This window comes from Semicossyphus pulcher, unplaced genomic scaffold (genome assembly GCF_022749685.1).
Source record: "Semicossyphus pulcher isolate SPU_LCO1_2020_fin unplaced genomic scaffold, fSemPul1.0.p SCAF_23, whole genome shotgun sequence".
Lineage (NCBI taxonomy): Eukaryota > Metazoa > Chordata > Actinopteri > Labriformes > Labridae > Semicossyphus > Semicossyphus pulcher.
In genome coordinates, this window is record NW_027211697.1 from 11,053,742 (window position 1) to 11,072,436 (window position 18,695).

At 40.3% G+C, this 18,695-nt stretch overlaps 1 protein-coding gene across 2 annotated transcripts in view; it reads right to left on the minus strand.

The window, feature by feature from the left end:
* prkcab (protein kinase C, alpha, b) overlaps positions 1–18,695 on the minus strand; it is a 129,625-nt gene that overhangs the window by 16,356 nt on the left and 94,574 nt on the right. The window contains exons 6-9 of one of the 2 annotated variants that reach the window (XM_069674003.1): positions 7,076–7,232; positions 6,760–6,894; positions 4,380–4,473; positions 3,528–3,557 (exon numbers count right to left, since the gene is read on the minus strand). In XM_069674003.1, coding sequence (XP_069530104.1) covers positions 3,528–3,557; positions 4,380–4,473; positions 6,760–6,894; positions 7,076–7,232 — 416 coding nt within the window. The remainder of the gene's footprint in view (positions 1–3,527; positions 3,558–4,379; positions 4,474–6,759; positions 6,895–7,075; positions 7,233–18,695) is intronic. The other variant, XM_069674004.1, reaches the window with a different exon arrangement.

Here is an 18,695-nt window from a genome sequence, read left to right on the forward strand (position 1 = left end):
GTGAGTGTCTCACATGAGATTTTATGTGCACACTGGGAGAGTTTAGGATTCACGATGAAAGCAAACACGTTAAAATGAGGCACATTTCACATTTGAATGTGTTTATACTGTTTATATTGCTTATGTTTGTACATATTATGTGTGATGATTGAGTAAAAAATTACTTCTGTGTTTACACTTTGATGTAATCCTTTGCTAGACACATAATTCTACGTATGAGGCCCCCTTTTCAATGGCTTGAAGAGAGGACATGTTGGTGTCTCACAGCTGGCCTGGAGTCACATATTCATATTTCATCTGATCACACGCTGCTACAGAGGCATACAGTGGTCCTGAGAGCTCAGCGCGCAGCAGCTTAAGAAAACACATGCAAACACATGCATGTATTTGCTGCACGTTTTCTAAATGCTGCAGGTGTGTTGTCAAATTGATGTTTGCTTATTTGCATGTGTTTTCTTAAGTTGCTGTGCGTTGAGCTGTCAGGGCCACTGTAGACGCAGGACCAGGAAGCTGGATGCTTCTTTTAATAGGTTAAAAAGCAGGAACCTGTCAATGACTTAAAGCCCCAATCAAGAGTAACATCTAATATACTTATTAGATCATTAATTGGATTCAATCATATAAAATGTAGTGCAAAGGAATGTATCATAATTAGACCATATTAATTATTTATCTTTACCCAACAACCCATTTGAAACAATGAATGACTTGTTTTTACAGTTTGCATGCTGGTCCTTACATTATCGTGTTACAATTTGCTACAAGGTGCAACAAAGGACACAATAACATCCCTTACCATCATAAAAAACTGTTATGTGCATATCACGCCTCTCTATTCTTGTTCTACACCTATTTATAGACTCTTTCTCCTCTGACATGATTTTCACACGGATATTCAGCATCATCTCTCTAGTGGTGCTTTTTGGGAAATCGTGAGGTGGCCGGTCGGCGGGTGGGTGCCAGCGCTGCGAGGATCCCTGTTGTCATAATGACTGGCCTGCCAAGGGCGTGAACAAAAAGAGCAATTAGGACCCTGCCAGCTCCCGTCATGGCTGCAGCGGTGGTGTCAGATAGAGAGAAAACAGGCGACAGGTGGGGCACGAGGAGGCTGTTTCCAGGACAACCATTTCTCTATTCTTAACTCAATGTGGTAAATTACTCATAACATTATAATTGCCGTGTGTGTGCGTCAGGTTAAGTGGCTCTATATTTACACCTTATTAAGAGCACAGTAATGGTAATGCAAACATTAGGGGAAGGTGTGTCAGTTTGAGATAATACTCGAGGGTAGAGTGGCTTTTTTTTCCCCCTTTTATTAACAAATAATTAATTGCAGGTAATTTATTTCACCTGCAGCCCAGGTGTCAACGAGTCCAAGAGGAGGAGCAGGACTTCAGGGTCTAACATAAAGGTGTGAAGTAAACAACAACAAGAAAAACATCAAAGGGGGAAAATAAAGCGTAAAAAAAGTGTGCCAATCACTTTAGTGTGTTTAAACTCATGAACGACATCTCTTGTCTTGCAGTATATACTACACTGCTCCTGCACAGCAGCTGTCCTCCTCTCTGTGCTGCGAGTCTGCATCACAGAACGAAGCTCCGTGTTCATTTGCATACAGAGCGGGAAAGAGAGGCCCGATCACAAGTTGTCACTGAAGACGCATTTGAGATGCTAGGTGTGAACAGCTGTGCTTAGAGCTGACCACATGTGATCGGATCACCCACATTTGGCACATTTGTAAGTATTGAAGTCTCAACAAGCTGAGAGCTGCAGCTGTGCAAAAGGAGAACTATTTGCCTCTGTGAGAGTTAGCATGCAGGACTTGTGTTACATGACTTTTGGGTTTGAAGTCCTGCTAATTCAACAGTTTTTATGCTTTTCTTTAATCAACAAACAAATGTGGAATTCATGCCACAGTTTAAACACGGTCAATAAATCAGTCCCTTGCTGTTGACTTTGGCATGTTTATTTAAATATAAAGTCCTCTGGTCGTCCACAAGAGGGCGACGGACGTCTCTTTATAGAATTATAAAATAGATTTATGCATCATGGGCTGCACAGTGCTGCAGTGGTTAGCGCTGTGTCCTCACAGCTAGAAGGTTCCTAGTTCGAATCCGGGTTCGAGCGGAGCGGGCCTTTCTGTGTGGAGTTTGCATGTTCTCCCCGTGCATGCGTGGGTTCCCTCCGGCTTCCTCCCACAGTCCAAAGACATGCTCATTACATGGGTAGGTGGGGGTGTGAGCGTGAAAGGTCGTCTGTCTCTACGTGTCAGCCCTGTGATTGACTGGCGTGTGTAACCCTGCTGATCACCCAATGACAGCTGGGATAGGCTCCAGCCCCCCGCGACCCTGAACAGGATAAGCGGTGTAGATAATGGATGGATGGATTTATGCATCATCGCTAAAATCTTACAGTAATACGGATATAAATATAAAATCAGAATAGTTTTTGTGATGGTTTTGTTTATGATATAAACTAGAGGTTCATAACAAAGCAAAGGAGGTGAAATATGAGAAGACCCAAAATCTCTTATAGCCTTTAATCTGTGTTTCTTAGGAGTCACAATAAACCCTTTAGCACTGCTGAAGAAAACAGAACTAATCTGTTTTGTATCTGTTGTGTCTAATTTAGGAGTGGATAGTGCATGTCAACACAACACACAAAGAGCTAAATCTAAACATCACATGTAATCACATCACTGTTGCTTTTATTTTGCAGTAAAATCAGCAGGAAACATTTCAATAATGCTGTAATCCTGTGTTTACTGCAGCTTGTAAAAGTTGTTCTGTAAACACCCTGATTGAAATTGACATGTCTCACCTGTTTCAACACAGGTGCAAGCTGAACAATTCAATTTTAAACACAATGCATACAGACTTTGAATTAATAACACAACACTGCCCCCGTGTGGACAGATGTGACATGCACGGCAAGAACCTGCCCGTGTGTGCGTTCATTCATACTGTCACTGTGCATACTGTGAGTGAGTGCCATCCATGCTTCATGTCCTAACAGCCTTCTATAGTCCAGACCCAAGGCAAAGACTATAGAGGGCGGGCTGTGGGCCGCACTGTCAGCCAATCAGGAGCAGGCGTGAAGCTCTCTTGGCCAGTGACTGAGAGTGCGCTGAGAGTGGTGAGGAACACATTTACTAACAACAATGCTGTGTGGTGTTTGTGTGCAACATAGGGAGTACATACAGCGTGTTAAAGCTAAATGCAGCACTTTAACTCAAATTATATTTTCATGTTTCAAAGAGGATGTTGCGTTTTGCTTTTGTTTGTGCTGCTTTCCAGTGATATGTAGTCCCTTTAATCGTACGTGTGAGGCAGAAAAAAGGAGGAGGTAAACGTAAAAGTGTGTGAGAGGAGTTGGGGGAAAAAATAATTTAGTAACAGTGTAACAGTGAGAGCTTTTTGTTAGTAAATCAGATTAATTTGTGGAAGCCCAGCAGAGATCCACAAACAATCCTGACACAGTGAGTAAAGTGAGTGTGATGCAAAAGAGACGGCAGGCAGAAGAGCTACCTTCAGATAGTGGATATTTAACTGGCAGGCCTAGAAAAGAGAAGAAACTCACTTAATATTGCAGTAAAAGGTCAGCTGGTGCGTGTACGTGTGTCTTATTAGGAGAAAGAAATGGACTTGTGTTTCAATCATCCACCTACAGGCTGTAAAATGGACAAAAGCACGGCTGTAAGACTGAATAAATCCTTTTCTGTCACATCTGGTTGCATCTCTGCATCTCACACAGTTTCCACGGCAACCGCACACTTGTGCAAAAGACTGCCGCCTCGGAGGAAAGTCAAGGTCAGCGTGGTACAGCGCGGAGAGAAATTAAAAACAAGACTCGGTGCGCGGAGGACAGTGAGGAGATGACATTTACACTCAGTATTCAAACACCTGAAGGCTCAAAAGGAGACGGACTTCAATAAAAAGCTGCCCTCGCTCTCTTTCTTCTCGCGTCTTCGCAGTGTTTAATATAGCAGCCACCTTCCACCTGCAAGTTAATAATATGTGCGTGAAGAAGTTATATTTAAAGGTGATTTAATGTAACATAAACCCTGCTGCGACACACAGAGCGGCCTCTAGGGGGCGAGAGTTAGCTGCAGTGAGTACTTTCCCTGCACTGGACCAAGTCAGTGTTTTCACAAGATTCATTCTATAAACAGCTGTCCTTAGTGCCAATCTTCATTTAGACTTCCAGATAGCAGCTTGTCTCTGAAAAGTCATCCGCTCTTTATTGCCTCGGCTCCACTGGACACTATTCATAATTGTTTCTACGCCAGGAGAAGGGAGGTTATAATAAAGACAGGGAGAAAGGAACACATTTTTGTTGAAGTATGTGTTAAAAATAATCCATAACCCGTCGATCCTCACCTCAAACTTCTGCCGGAGCTCCAGGTTGACGTCGTCCACCTCGGGGATGGGAACGTTATAATACTCGCCTTCCTCCTGGTTCAGCAACTTGTACCTGAAAGAGAAGAAAAATGGAGGATACATCCATAAGTACACATCCTCTGGCCTCGAATTACCTGGAATATACACATGCACAAACACACACACGGACGCGCTGTAGGAGTTTTATTTACGTGCAGGTAATTCCTGGAGCGTCAAAGTGCACTTACAGCGGCGGTCTGTCAGGCTGGTTTAGGCTACGTTAGGGCAGGTATGCTAACATGGCAGGGTGACTTCAACATGTCTGAGTGTGTGTGTATGAGTAGAGATGAAGCAGACACACAGACAGAGTGAACAATTTGGCAGACTGCTGTGAGAAATGTAATAAAACAGGCTCTTTGCTTATATCTTGAAAACCATCATCGTCTTACTGTAGAGGCCTGTGAAAAGGTTACTCTGAAAGTTTAAAGGTCTGCTTGTGGCTTAGGGAAAATAATCTGACCTTAAAACTTCTAAGGACTTTTAAATAAATGTAAAAGAAACATTTACTTAATACTTTTTTATTATCCCGTATTATATTTGCAAAGGGATGTCCTGCTCCGATGTCAAAGATTGGAATCAGGGCCATTTATGACTGTTCAAGGCATTTACAACAGAAAGGTATCAGATAAACGAGCTATACTAGAGCAGATTCTTTGTTTTACACCAGCATCACACAGGTGTTTTTAACTCGCTAGTTTAGCTGCAGCTGCTGTCACCTCTCCATCTCTCGTCAACCCTGCTGACATCCATGTGAGTAAGGGCAGGGAGTGAACCACGCCTTCAGTGAAAAACCAGACACCATAAACAACATCAAAATGTTGTATAAGATTGTTAAATTGTTAAGTAATATATTAATGTAATCCCTCAAAAACAGTTCAACACAGTGCATTGAGGTAACTCAGGCAATAAAGACTGGAAGGTGCTAATAAAGGGGACATCAACAAGACTGAAAAGAGCACATTTTATTATTATAAGTAACTTTAATGTATGTAGTCTGTATAAAAAGATGGAACGACCTCTCTATCGCCCCCTGCTGACTGGCTGCAGTATGGCTCATAAAGCCCGCCTCCTCCATGTTAACAGATGGGACATGAGTCAAACTATAAAATCAAAATACACGTCAAATACATTTTTCTCAAACATGGTTTCTGTCATTATAGTTAGTTCTTATCATGCTGATTTATGTCCAAGTGTTCATTTATCTGAAAAGTTTGGTTTTAATTAGTTATTTGGTGCTATAAATAGGGGGTGTAATGACATGATTGACAGCTCTATTCAGTTCTGCATTAACAGAGAAGAGGAGGAACGGCGAGAGGACACGTAACTAACACTACAGTCACTGAACTTTCCACACAAGAAGCTGTTCTGCTGTTTTAATACGCCGATGTGCCGGATCTTTGGCATTTTTCTGGGAAGTTAAATGTGTGTTTTGGTTATCGGGAGGGGCGAGAATGTTGATGCCACAGCTCCACCAGCCAATCTCTAATGCTCAGACTCTGACTCCAAATGAGCAAGATGGCAGCGCCCGCCCCACTCCAGGGGTATTTGGGCTTCATCTTTATACAATGAGAGGAGGTGTAGAAGCCTCGTCCATCTATATATACAGTCAATGGTGTTAACTAGGAGTTTTGGATTGATCGTGGCAGACGATCAATATGAAATAATCAGAGACATTCTCGCACAGAGACACACATACTCAGTCCTACCTTGAAAATTAGCTCTCCGTCTCAGTGGGCCCAGATTAAATAAAGGTTACATAACCACAAGATCAGGGCCGAGATCAACTCACTTTATTGTGGCAGAATATAAAAAGAAAATTCTGCTCTTTAATACCTTGAGTCTCCTTTTATCTAAAAAATATGGCTTCACTTTTGATCACCGGGGATTTTAATCAAGATATATTCTAACACTGACATTATTTTGCATGCAGTTACTCTGCTTTAAAGGAGCAGTTTGCCCCCGGAAAAAGCCACTGTCAGTCAAAGCTGGTGTTCTCTGTAATCAATAGAAGCAATAATATTTTAAATTGGCGCCTTAGCTGTTGAGAAAGTTGTACAAACAGCTCGTGGTCTTCTACATTCCTACAACACCCAGCGTGCACTGCGCCCCTCCCTCTAAAAGGAACGGCCCAGCGAGAGACGCTGGAGTGAAATACGACCGTTTAACTGCAGGCAATGACTCAGAGCAGTACAGGATCAGAAATACAACGAGAATAAACCGGTGGATCGTTTAAAATCTTGGGCTTTGCAGTCTATATTTCTAACCTGATGTTTTTGAACGAGACGTGACATCGTGAAAGGGAAAAGAAATGAGGACTGACCATCCACAGTTGGGAGCTTTGATCAGCTCCGACACTCCGAACGACATGGAGCCCATGAAGTCGTTCCGGGTGGTTCTGTCCCAATCCCAGATCTCGATGGACAGACGACGGTCCTTATCTGATGCTTTCAGCTTACTGAATACACACAGGTACACAGGAGGAGAGGTAACAATATGTAAAGACAGAGAATCAAGATATACTTTCATTGGTTACCTTTAAATCAGTTTTCTTTTTTTTTTTTCTTTATTGTTAAAAGCTGAATAAACATGAACTATACCAAGAAAACACACTAAAATGATGAATCATGTTGACTCACAAGGTGAAGGACTCGTTCCAGCAGGGGTTGAGAGAGGAGCGGATGGTCCTGGTCTTCTGTTTGGTCTCGTTCTTTGGGTCGGGGGTGAGCTTGAGTTTTACATAAGGGTCTGATAAACCGTTTGGATCCATTGGAATCAGGTTCCTGGCTTCACCCACTACAAGAAGGAAGGGAGAGAAGAGAGAAAGTGTTTGAGCCGCTGACCAGATAAGGATAAAAAATAGGAAGGATCAAAGGAAGTAAGGAGAGAAGGATCCAAAAAAACTAGAAGGTAAGATAGAGGGTAAGGAGGGGAGGAAGGAAGGGTAGAAGGTAGGATAGAAAGAGAAAAGAAGGGTAAAATAAAGCAAGGAATAAATTATAGAAGGAAGGATGGAGAGAAGGTATAGAAGGAAGGACAGAGGGACTGAGGGAAGAAGGAAGGAGGAGGAAGAAAGGATAGACAGATAAAAGGGAAAAACAGTAGAAGGATAGGAAAGATGGAAGGAAGGAAAGATTGTAGGAAGTATGGAAAGACAGAAGGAAAGATTGTAGGAAGTAAGGAAAGACAGAAGGAAAGACTGAAGGAAGGAAGGAAGGAAGGAAAGATAGAATGAATGAATGAAGGAAGGAAAGATAGATGGAAGGAAAGAAAGATTGAAGGAAGGAGAGAAAGAAAAATAGAATGAATGAATGAATGAAGGAAGGAAAGATAGATGGAAGGAAGGAGGGATTGAAGGAAAGAAGTAAGGAAGGAAAGATGGAAGGAAGAAAAGGTTGAAGGAAGGAAGGAAAGATAGATGGAAGGAAGGAAAGATTGAAGGAAGGAAGGAAAGATAGATGGAAGGAAGGAAAGATTGAAGGAAGGAAGGAAAGAAAGATAGAAGGAAGGAAGGAAGGAAAGATAGATGGAAGGAAGGAAAGATAGAAGGAAGGAAGGAAGGAAAGATAGATGGAAGGAAGGAAAGATAGATGGAAGGAAAGAAGTCCTGTGTGCTCGCTCATTCGGGTAATGGCTCATCACATCAGACAGCACATACGCTGCTAACAGGTGCTGCACAGATAAACATACTGTAAAACTCAGCTGACTAAATCATAACAGCGGTGGGTGTCAAATCGCACGCAGAACATGAAATCAACCAAAACAAGAAACACTCCTCGTCTGAAGCCTCACACATCCTGAAAAAAAGTTAAAGCAGAGCACATTTTTTACAGTGTGCCGTCTCTGTCACGGTGCACATGGTCAGGAGGAAGGTGAGCAGATAATGTGGGGGGAGGAGAGACGACTTCCTGTCTGATAACTGACAAGAGAGGGAAAAGGAGTGCTGTTACATAGCAACAAGGAGGAGGGGTTGGGGGGTGACTGAGCATGCCACCTTCACCATGGCGACAACATCTACTGTAAGTGGCCAATGGGCCGACTCCTCCACTGCCCCACTTAGCAACATCATGTGAACACGCAAACACATGTCGGCAGTAAAACGTACAGAAAGGAAGGAAGGAAGAGAGAGAAGGAGAAAGAAAGAAAGAAAGAAAGAGAGAGAGAAAAAAAAAGAAAGAGAGAGAGAAAGACAGAAAGAAAAAAGAAAGAGAGAGAGAAAGACGGAAAGAAAAAAGAAAGGGAGGGAAAGAAAGACAGAAAGAAAAAAGAAAGGAAGAGAGAGAAAGAAAGAGAGAGAAAGACAGAAAGAAAAAAGAAAGGAAGAGAGAGAAAGACGGAAAGAAAAAAGAAAGAGAGAGAGAAAGACAGAAAGAAAAAAGAAAGGTAGAGAGAGAGAAAGACAGAAAGAAAAAACAAGGAAAGAGAGAGAGAAAGAAAAAAAGAAGGAAAAATAAAGAATAAAGAAAGAGAGAGAGAAAGACAGAAAGAAAAAAGAAAGGAAAAGAGAGAAAGAAAGAGAGAGAGAAAGACAGAAAGAAAAAAGAAAGGAAGAGAGAGAAAGAAAGACAGAAAGAAAAAAGAAAGGTAGAGAGAGAGAAAGACAGAAAGAAAAAAGAAAGGTAGAGAGAGAGAAAGACAGAAAGAAAAAACAAGGAAAGAGAGAGAGAAAGAAAAAAAGAAGGAAAAATAAAGAATAAAGAAAGAGAAAAAAGAATGAAAGAAAGAATGAAAGGAGAGAAAAATATAGGAATAAAGACAGGAAAAAAGAAACGAAAAAGAGAATGAATGACAGAATGAAAGAGAGTAGAAAAAGAATGAAAGAACAGAAAGAGAAAGAAATAAAGTAAAAAGTGTGAAACAAGTGAAAGTGAAAGAAAGATAGAAAGAATGGAAGAGAAAGAAAAAAGAAAAAGAAGAAACAGAAAGAGAAAGAGAAAGCAATGCTAGAGAAATAAAAGTAAAAGAAAGAAAGAAAAAAGGAAAGAAGAAAGGAAAAAATAAAAAGTGATAGCATTAAAGATAGAAAGAAAGAAAAAGTGAAAGACCAGGAGAACAACAAAAAGAGAGAGACTGACGCACGCACACACACACACACACACACACACACACACTCTGCATAATTAAATGTAATCAGAGAATAAGGACGCTGAATCTGGCTGTTTCAGGGAGTCCGTGTGAACCTTCACACGCACACACACACACACACACACACACACACACACACACACACACGCGCGCTGACACTCTTCATTAAAACAGTGGTAATGTATGTTCAGCAGCATTTATGTTCCAGCAGCTGAATACAAAACACTGACATGAAAACAGGCACTCGTGTCATATAGAATCACTGCAGCTCACTTAAGTCCGACTTTAAGTTACTTTTCCTCGCTGGTTGTGACAGTAAGCGATGTTTATAAGGCAAAATAGTTTAAATAAGCGATGCAGAGGGAAAAACAGGAGGTTTAAAATGAGGGCGAAACAGAAATAAAATAAAACCATTGCAATGTGTTTATTGCCCGAGAGCTCCGACGACAAGTCAGTTGAGTAATAAGAGCAAAGGGAAGCAATAAGAAGAGAAAATACACTAAATAAAAACATGGATTTATGGCAGAAATATGAATGAAAACAAGAAGGGAAACGATGTGATAATCTCATAACATTAGACATTAACTTCACATCGTTTATGCACTTCCAGTTTTGTCCAGTAGGGGGCGGTGCAGGCGAGGGTCAGAGCCTTTTACCCTGTTCATCAATGTGCCGCTTAAACTTCATAGTTCACATCCATAGTAATCCCCCTCCCTCTATTTTCAGCTCTCTCTATCTGGTTTCTCGCTCACCAAGAAACCTACACACAACCACAAACAAATACACACACACACACTGATACTATAACACACACACACAGACACACGCACACACAAACACACAGACACACACACACGACGAAGAACAAGGAGCAGAAGGAAAAATCTCAACATCCCACGTTATAATATATAAATCCTCCCCTCTGCTGGCTCTGGTTACAGCATCACTCACTACCATAGCCAAACAACGCTGCAGCAACTTTAACAAGCATGTAAACACAATAATTAGGCAAACACACACACACACACACACACACACACACACACACACACACACACGCACACACATACACATGCAAAAGCACGTGGACAAAAACAGATGGCGATGGATACTTGCACACACACCTCTTTGTGCAGGTTAATGTATTTGTGCACATGTGCAGTCTCTCTCTCTATCTCTGCCTCACACACCACACACACCACACACACACACACACACACACACACACACACACACACACACACACACACAATGAACCATCATCATCAGCGGTGATCAAGGACCATCTCTGCTGTCTGTTGTTGCTTAGATACAACAAGCACAGCTTGCCTTATGTATCCTCCCCTCCGCTCGCTCCTTATGTGGTAGTTACTAATAAAACTAGAGATAATGTGTGTGTTTGTTTGTCTTTATCACGTAATAAACTACAGGAGATGTATAGTATAATATGTGTCTGTTTACCCTGTGATGCTTTTTATGCATCAGAGGAGCATGCATCCACCCTGCTGCTCGCCTCGCGTCCTGAACTGTCTGAGGCACCAAGAGAACAAAAGAAGGTCCCATCATACTTTAGTGTAAGAATCATTTGTAGTGTAGAGATAATTAACGACAAAGTTCAAAGTCTTTCTGCTACAGAAAGGTTATTCATTGTCCTATATTTAGATAATGTAGTTAAAGGTTATTCATTGTCCTATATTTAGATAATGTCGATAAAGGTTATCCATCGTCCTATATTTAGATAATGTCGATAAAGGTTATTCATTGTCCAATATTTAGATAATGTCGATAAAGGTTATCCATTGTCCTATATTTAGATAATGTTGATAAAGGTTATTTATTGTCCTATATTTAGATAATGTTGATAAAGGTTATTTATTGTCCTATATTTAGATAATGTCGATAAAGGTTATTCATTGTCCTATATTTAGATAATGTAGATAAAGGTTACATATCTTCTTATATCTTAGATAATGTAGTTAAATGTTATTTATTGTCCTATATTTAGATAATGTAGATAAAGGTTAAGTACCTTCTTATTTCTTAGATAATGTAGTTAAATGTTATTTATTGTCCTATATTTAGATAATGTAGATAAAGGTTAAGTACCTTCTTATTTCTTAGATAATGTAGTTAAATGTTATTTATTGTCCTATATTTAGATAATGTAGATAAAGGTTAAGTACCTTCTTATTTCTTAGATAATGTAGTTAAATGTTATTTATTGTCCTATATTTAGATAATGTAGATAAAGGTTAAGTACCTTCTTATTTCTTAGATAATGTAGATTAAGGTTATTTACTGTCTTATATCTTAGATAATGTAGACAAAAGGTATTTATTGACCTAAATCTTAGATAATGTAGGTAGCCTATAGGTTCTTTATTGTCTTATATCTTAGATAAGGTAGATAAAGGTTATTATTGTCTAATGTCTTACATAATGTAGATAAATGTTATTATTGTCTTATATCTTAGATAATGTATATAAAGGTTATTTATTGTCGTATATCTTAGATAATGTAGATATAGGTTATTACTGACTTATATCTTAGATAATGTATATAAAGGTTATTTATTGTCGTATATCTTAGATAATGTAGATATAGGTTATTACTGACTTATATCTTCGATAATGAAGTTATGGGTGTTGTATTATCTTATATCTTAGATAATGTAGATAAAGGTTATAAATCGTCTTATATCGTAGATCAGTGGTTCTCAACTGGTGGGTTGGGACCCAAAAGTGGGCTGCGAAGCTGTTTTCAGTGGGTCGCGGTGTGTGCTTGAACAAAAAAAAGTTTGAAAGACATGGGTTTCCTGTGATGTGTGTGCAGTAGTGTAGTTTTACATTCTTGAAACACGATGAGCCGGACAGCTGTTGCATTTATTATGCACTTATATTGAGTTAATTTCTGTTGAAAAAAGGCTGTTAATTGAATGATTTGTAGAGGGAATATTTTCCTCTTACGCACTGCCGGTCATTTTGCTTCACTATTATACTGTTTATACTACTGTAGTGTTAATTGTACTGTATTAAACTGCACTATTTTTCATTAAATACATTGATTGGTTGACATTTTTCAGAAAGTTGGGTCGAAACCAGTTGAGAACCACTGTCTTAGATAATGTTGAAAAAGGTTATTTATTGACCTAAATCTTAGGTAATGTAGGTATAGGTTATTTATTGTCTTATTTCTTAGATAAGGCAGATAAAGGTTATTGTTGTCTAACGTCTTAGATAATGTAGGTATAGGTTATTTATTGTCTTATATCTCACAGCACTGAAGACAAGATGAAAATAATTTCTCTCTACCAGAAGTCTGAACTGTTTTGAGTTTTCCAAGGACTATTTTAATGACATTCTTTTAAAGATAACATTACTTCCTGTATCTGAGCTGAAATTCTGCTTGATAAAATATATGTGACAGCTAAAAACCCCCAAACATGTCATTTGGATCCCCGGGTGGGTGTGTGCGTGCACGGCTGCGGTCGGCCAGCAGTGTAATCTCCCGAAAAAGGCTTTGAAATTCAAATGTGTTGTTGCATAACAATGCCATGTGCAACCAATGAACGCCTGATAATCTGGGGGGAAAGCTGCACGGCCAAATGGGAGCTGGATGGATCCCTGCTGTGCACTGCCAGGGATCTGAGCGCAGACATCACACACACACACACACTGGATGGCGAAGGAAAAATGTAAAACTGACCTTAAGACTTCTATTTCTGGTTTTAAAGAATGAATTCAACAAACTTTAACGCTTTAGAAGGCAGTGATACATCTCTTTGAGACATGACTGGTGCTCTTTGTGAAATCCCACCCACACTCATATAAAACACATTTCATTGAGCACACAAAGTCCTGCTTTTGTCTCAGTAAGAAAACGGTTTAAGTGAATTATTGAGAGGCTTGGAGGATAATGAGGTCTGCTCTGCACAATACACAGTAAATCTAGAGCTGCAATAAGTCCGATTATCTAATTAATAACCTATTGTTACATTTCGTGTCATCTTTTAATTTTTATCTTATTTATTTTAGCGTTTTTTGGAGATTTTTGAAACAGATACCAAAATTGATTTTAGAGGGGAAACTGTGCCAATCATCAATATGAAAACAGATGAAAAAAAAAAAAAGTTTTTTCACGTGAATAATTCACAGATTTGACTTTTCAAAGTGTCACAGAAGCCTGCTTTATAAGACAAATATATTTAACATTATTATACATTGTCAACCAAATTTAAGTGCATATCTGCTTTGCTGTCTGCAGACAGTGTAGAAAGTATTCATACACTATGGAGTAGCACTGCCCTCTGCTGGACAGAATATGTAATGACCCCATTTCTAAATCACCCCGAGATTTTGTTTTACTGCGTTATATATTCATTTAAAACCTGACAATATAATGTCTGATATAATACATCAGTGATAAGCCAATATTAGCAGCTAATATTGGCCAACAAATATATCGTTTTTTACTCTTCCATTACAGTATTTATCTTAGAGTTGGGTACATAGCAATTTTACATTTAAAGAGCTACTTGCTGGTAAAATTTTTACAACATTAATACTCAATCTTTTACAAAGGTTAATCCTTGATTACAAGGTACAAGGGCACAAATTTAGAGGGAAAAGTGGGTGAAAATGTTTCACGTGTATTGTTAGTAATGTACACATTTTTACTGACATGAGTTTTTTGACATTAGCTAACTTTCGACTGGCTATATTGGCCAAGAATGTTTTTTTCTTTCTATTTTGAGTAATGTTCATTGTGTGTCGTGTAACTTAAAATGCCCTGTTTATAATGTGACAATCCTGCCTGGATAAACTCAGTCCACACTGCATAAGCTTTAAAGGAGTATTTACTCATCACTTTAATACACAGTTAAAAAGAGAAAAGAAGATAACTGGATAAAATTAAACTGTAGAATTAGTAATGTCACAATTATGGTTAAGGCGGCCTGTGACAATGTCCTTTGGGAGATGTACATTTTACGTGTGGGGGGTTCTCCCATTGGACCATCACCCGTGTTAGAAATAGAGATACACTGATATGGTTTTTTCAGGGCCGATACCGATACAGATTATTTGTAGTCAAGGAGGCTGATAACCGATATTTGAAGCCGATTTTTCATTTGCAGTAAAAGTGAAAATATTGGCGTCAAAATTTTGAATTATACAAACTCCAACACTTAACTTTGTTTAAATGCCTTTAAGCATATGCATCAGAGCCAAAATAACCCAGTTTTAAATTGATCTCCTATCGGCCGTCGGATTAAAAAAATAAATACATAAATTAAAATTAAAAAAAAAAAAAAAAAAAAAAAAAAAAGGCAAATACCAATATGCGTCAAAATGCCGAATATCGGCGCCAATAATCGGCCCGGCCGATAATCGGTCTATCCCTAGTTAGAAATGAACCAATCACCCACTCACCTACTGGGAAACACTAATCAACATTTGTCACCATTTTCTGAGTTAAAATCTAAAGAATATTTGTGAAAACTATCTAAAAAAATAACCTATGATAAAAAAAAAATTTGTGGCAGCCTTAGTAAATAAAAACATCCCCCTCTAACAGTAAATGTGATCCTCGTATCTTTCAAAGGTACTTGCTTTTACCTACACCACAGGCCTGATGGTGCCATGAGTTGTGTCAGCGGAGGGAAAAAATGTATTCTTGTTGAACCGCGGGCAAACATGTCAGCAGTAGGAAATCTCACCCTGACTTAACCGCTGTGTGTGTGCGCTCACTTTGTTCCCATCCTCAGATGCCCTATGAGAGTGTGCGTGTGTGTGCAGCCAGGCAGGTCATGAAGGGACGTTTGCATGTTTACCTTTCCTCAAATCTGCAGATTAAATATCTGCTCACACCCACAGGTTATTTATGTCATATTAGCATGAAGAGACGTCAACCAGGGGGAGGAGTGAGAGAAGGAAGAAGGAGGTAATCAGTGGAGAAGAAGGGAAGGACAGGAGAAGAAGACAGGAGAACAGAAGAGGAAGAGGGAGATAAAGGGAAAGGTCAAGTCACTTTACTGAGCAATGGTTTCAGCTGGGTGAAAAAGAGAGGATGATAGAGAAAAAGGGCAGCAGTTGATGTCTTATTGAGGAAGAAGAACACAGATTGGACAGGCGCTCAGCGGGTATGGACGGAGAATGGTGCTGAGGCCTCGAAGGAACAGGTGAGAGATGATAACAAGAGATGTCAATAGAGGAGGACGGTATGGAGAAACAGAGGAGGGGAAAGATGAGGGGAGGGGGGTTACAGAGAGAGAGAGAGACAGAGAGCCGGGAGATGTGTGTCTTTTCTTCGCTGGAAAGATTTAATCAGGTTTACATCGGTGCGGTGAACCACAAAGGCCCGCCACTTGTCTGCAGGAGCCGGAGAACAAGCGGAGGCTTCACTGCTCAGACCGCTGCTGTTAGAGAGAGAGGGAGGGGGGAACAGGAGATATAACTCCTCTGCTGTCTCTCCCTGCTGTATTGTTCTCATCTTGCTTTCTCTTTCCTCCTCACACATACGGCCAATAACAGCCCATGTTTTTGCCTCAACCGGTGCATCACTTTTATTATTCTTCTTCCGCCTATTCATCCCAGTTTTATCCTCTGAGTTGTGTACTGACATTATCCCAAATGTATCCAACAATATTCAAACCCGGAGAAGTCTTTCTATTAATTCAAGGTAGCAGTGCTTTTTATTTAGTCGTCTAAGCATTTTAGTGTTCTGGTTTACTGGGCCTCAACTTTACTGTTTGAGTCGCAGCTCTCATCAGCATCGTTTCGAGCAGCAGGCAAACTCTGTACGATACCATACAAATAATAGATGGACAAATTAGCAAGTGAACATTGCGGAGCACTTGGCAGGTAAAGAGCCAGTCTCAGAAGTTGGGGGAGACCAAAATCAGAGCTAACCGGGATAGGGGTGCAGCGATTAGTCAACATTATCGGGAAAAGATTGCTGACAAAGTTAGTTGCAGACGATTTTAATTGTCTAAAAGAGTCGATTACGTCACGACTGTTTTTTATGCTGTGCACAGACATAACATCGTTTTCCGGAGCTGAGTTTGCTGAGGGGTGAGACATCTCACATCCTTACTATCTCTGGGTACTATCTCACCCCCTTTAATTACATTAAAGGTGACATATATTAGATCTGCAATCAATTTTCTCTAATGTGTTTTTGAATCACGTTAGTAAAGATTGTTTCGTTTTAAAACATTTTCACATATTTTAATCTAATTATTTTTCGGAACCTTTCCTTCTTCCTGAAACGAACAAGACGTCCTGCCATTCAAAGGTGAGACCTCAGCCACGATTGGCTGACAGTATTTGGAGTGACCGCGTAGCCCCTCCTCCACGTGGGATCGCACACTGCACTGTCACTCCGAAGCTGTACATAGAACATGGCTGCTCTAGGATCGGTTATTCGGCCTTATATGTACAAGCCAGTACTGGCTTGTGCAAGAAGGCAGCCTGAGGTGAATGACGGTGAAAGGCGATTGGTCGATTTCAAGCTCCACGTAGAAACCTGCAGCTGTTCTGAACGGCCCGTTTCAGAGGCGACCTTTTTAAAAATGTCATTCTGGAAAAACATGGAATTATGCAGTTTTTCACTGTGAACAATAAACACCCAAAAATGTAAGTTGCATAATTAAAGGCGTTGTTGTTTTGTTTTAGGTGCCACTAGCTGAATGCTCGTTGCACCTCAGGCATCACTGAATTTAACCTCTTGTGTATCCACCTAAACTCTGTGGATCAAAACAGCAGCCTACAGTCTTGTTAAATGCTCCCTTATAGTCAGCTTATGTATGCAATGAGTGAATCAGCCCTGCATTAAAATGTGTGCTAAAAATGTTAGCACACATTTTAATGCAATATGAGGATCTCCTGCTTTTCTGTTTGTTGTTTTGTCACACAGCAAACAAGCTATTTGTAGATGTCATCATGTAATCTGGAAAATTGTGATGGGCATGTTTCACAAATTCAACAGATGAATCAATAATGAACATAATCACTTTTTGCAGCTCTGACGGTGACAGACGGAGCAGCTGTGTGCTGAAGGGAAAACAAACAGAAGTCCAGTTTGTGTTTAACTGAATATCAGACTCTACATGTGCCGGCAGCAGGTGCAGCGCAGCGTATTTCTGACGGCGCCCTTGATCTGCGAAAAAACGCTTTCATAAACACGGGAACATTTCGGTCATGTACGCGTAAAGTCAACCGATTAGAAAGAGCACACCGGGTTAACCGGGTAACAGCCGTCTCTTGGCATGGATGTGTGCCAGTTCAGATTGTCCGTTTGGTCTGATCTGAAAAGACCGGGGTAACCAAGTCAACGAGACCACCGCTGTCATCACTGCTAATATTCTGCCTCGTCTCCTCATCCTCGCTGACGGCGGTCGTCACATCCGACAGATTCAAATTCACAGACAAGGACATAAAAGGATGTGAAAGTGTTTTGCAGCAGATTCGACCTCCATCAGTGAAACAGACTGAAGAGCTGGATTTTGTGTACAGCGAGGGAAATAAAACGACTGAAACATAATTATGTGAAGAGCAAGCAAAGCCAACGAGAATGTAAGACGACTGTGAAGATAAAGATTCCTTTGTTTCTTTCCATCTGGTCGACTGTAAACAAACATAAATACAGTTATGAAAGCAATATATTTCCAGTCAATCACATCCGTCACTCTGTTCCTGCTGCGGCTGGAGGTTATTCCTGTCTGATCCCCACTGAGTTAGAAAGACTTTATTGGCCTCAGCACTTATATTCCCCGACCACCACCGTCTCGCCCCGTGTGTGTGTGTGTGTGACGGAGAGAGAGAATGGATGTGACGCAGCAGTCATTTCTCTCCCTGCCAAAGGCGTTTTAACACCGGCGTGTTGTCCACTCCAGGTGCCGCGCTTGACTGACAGGATAATTTGGAGGTGTTGAACACGCGCACACACGGGCACACACGGGTTATGAAGGCAGTTAATTTTTAATGCTGACACAGTTTTTAAACCTCTCTTGAGGATTTATTTTATATGAGGTTTTAATAGATTCAAATTAAGTTTGTGTTCTTCTGTTAGGTACAACATCACAATTTTATCATTTCAAAATGAACATCTAGCAGCCGCTGTTTTGGCTTTTTAGACGCTGAAGCCGGGACATTTCCAGGTGGGGGGCATGAGGTG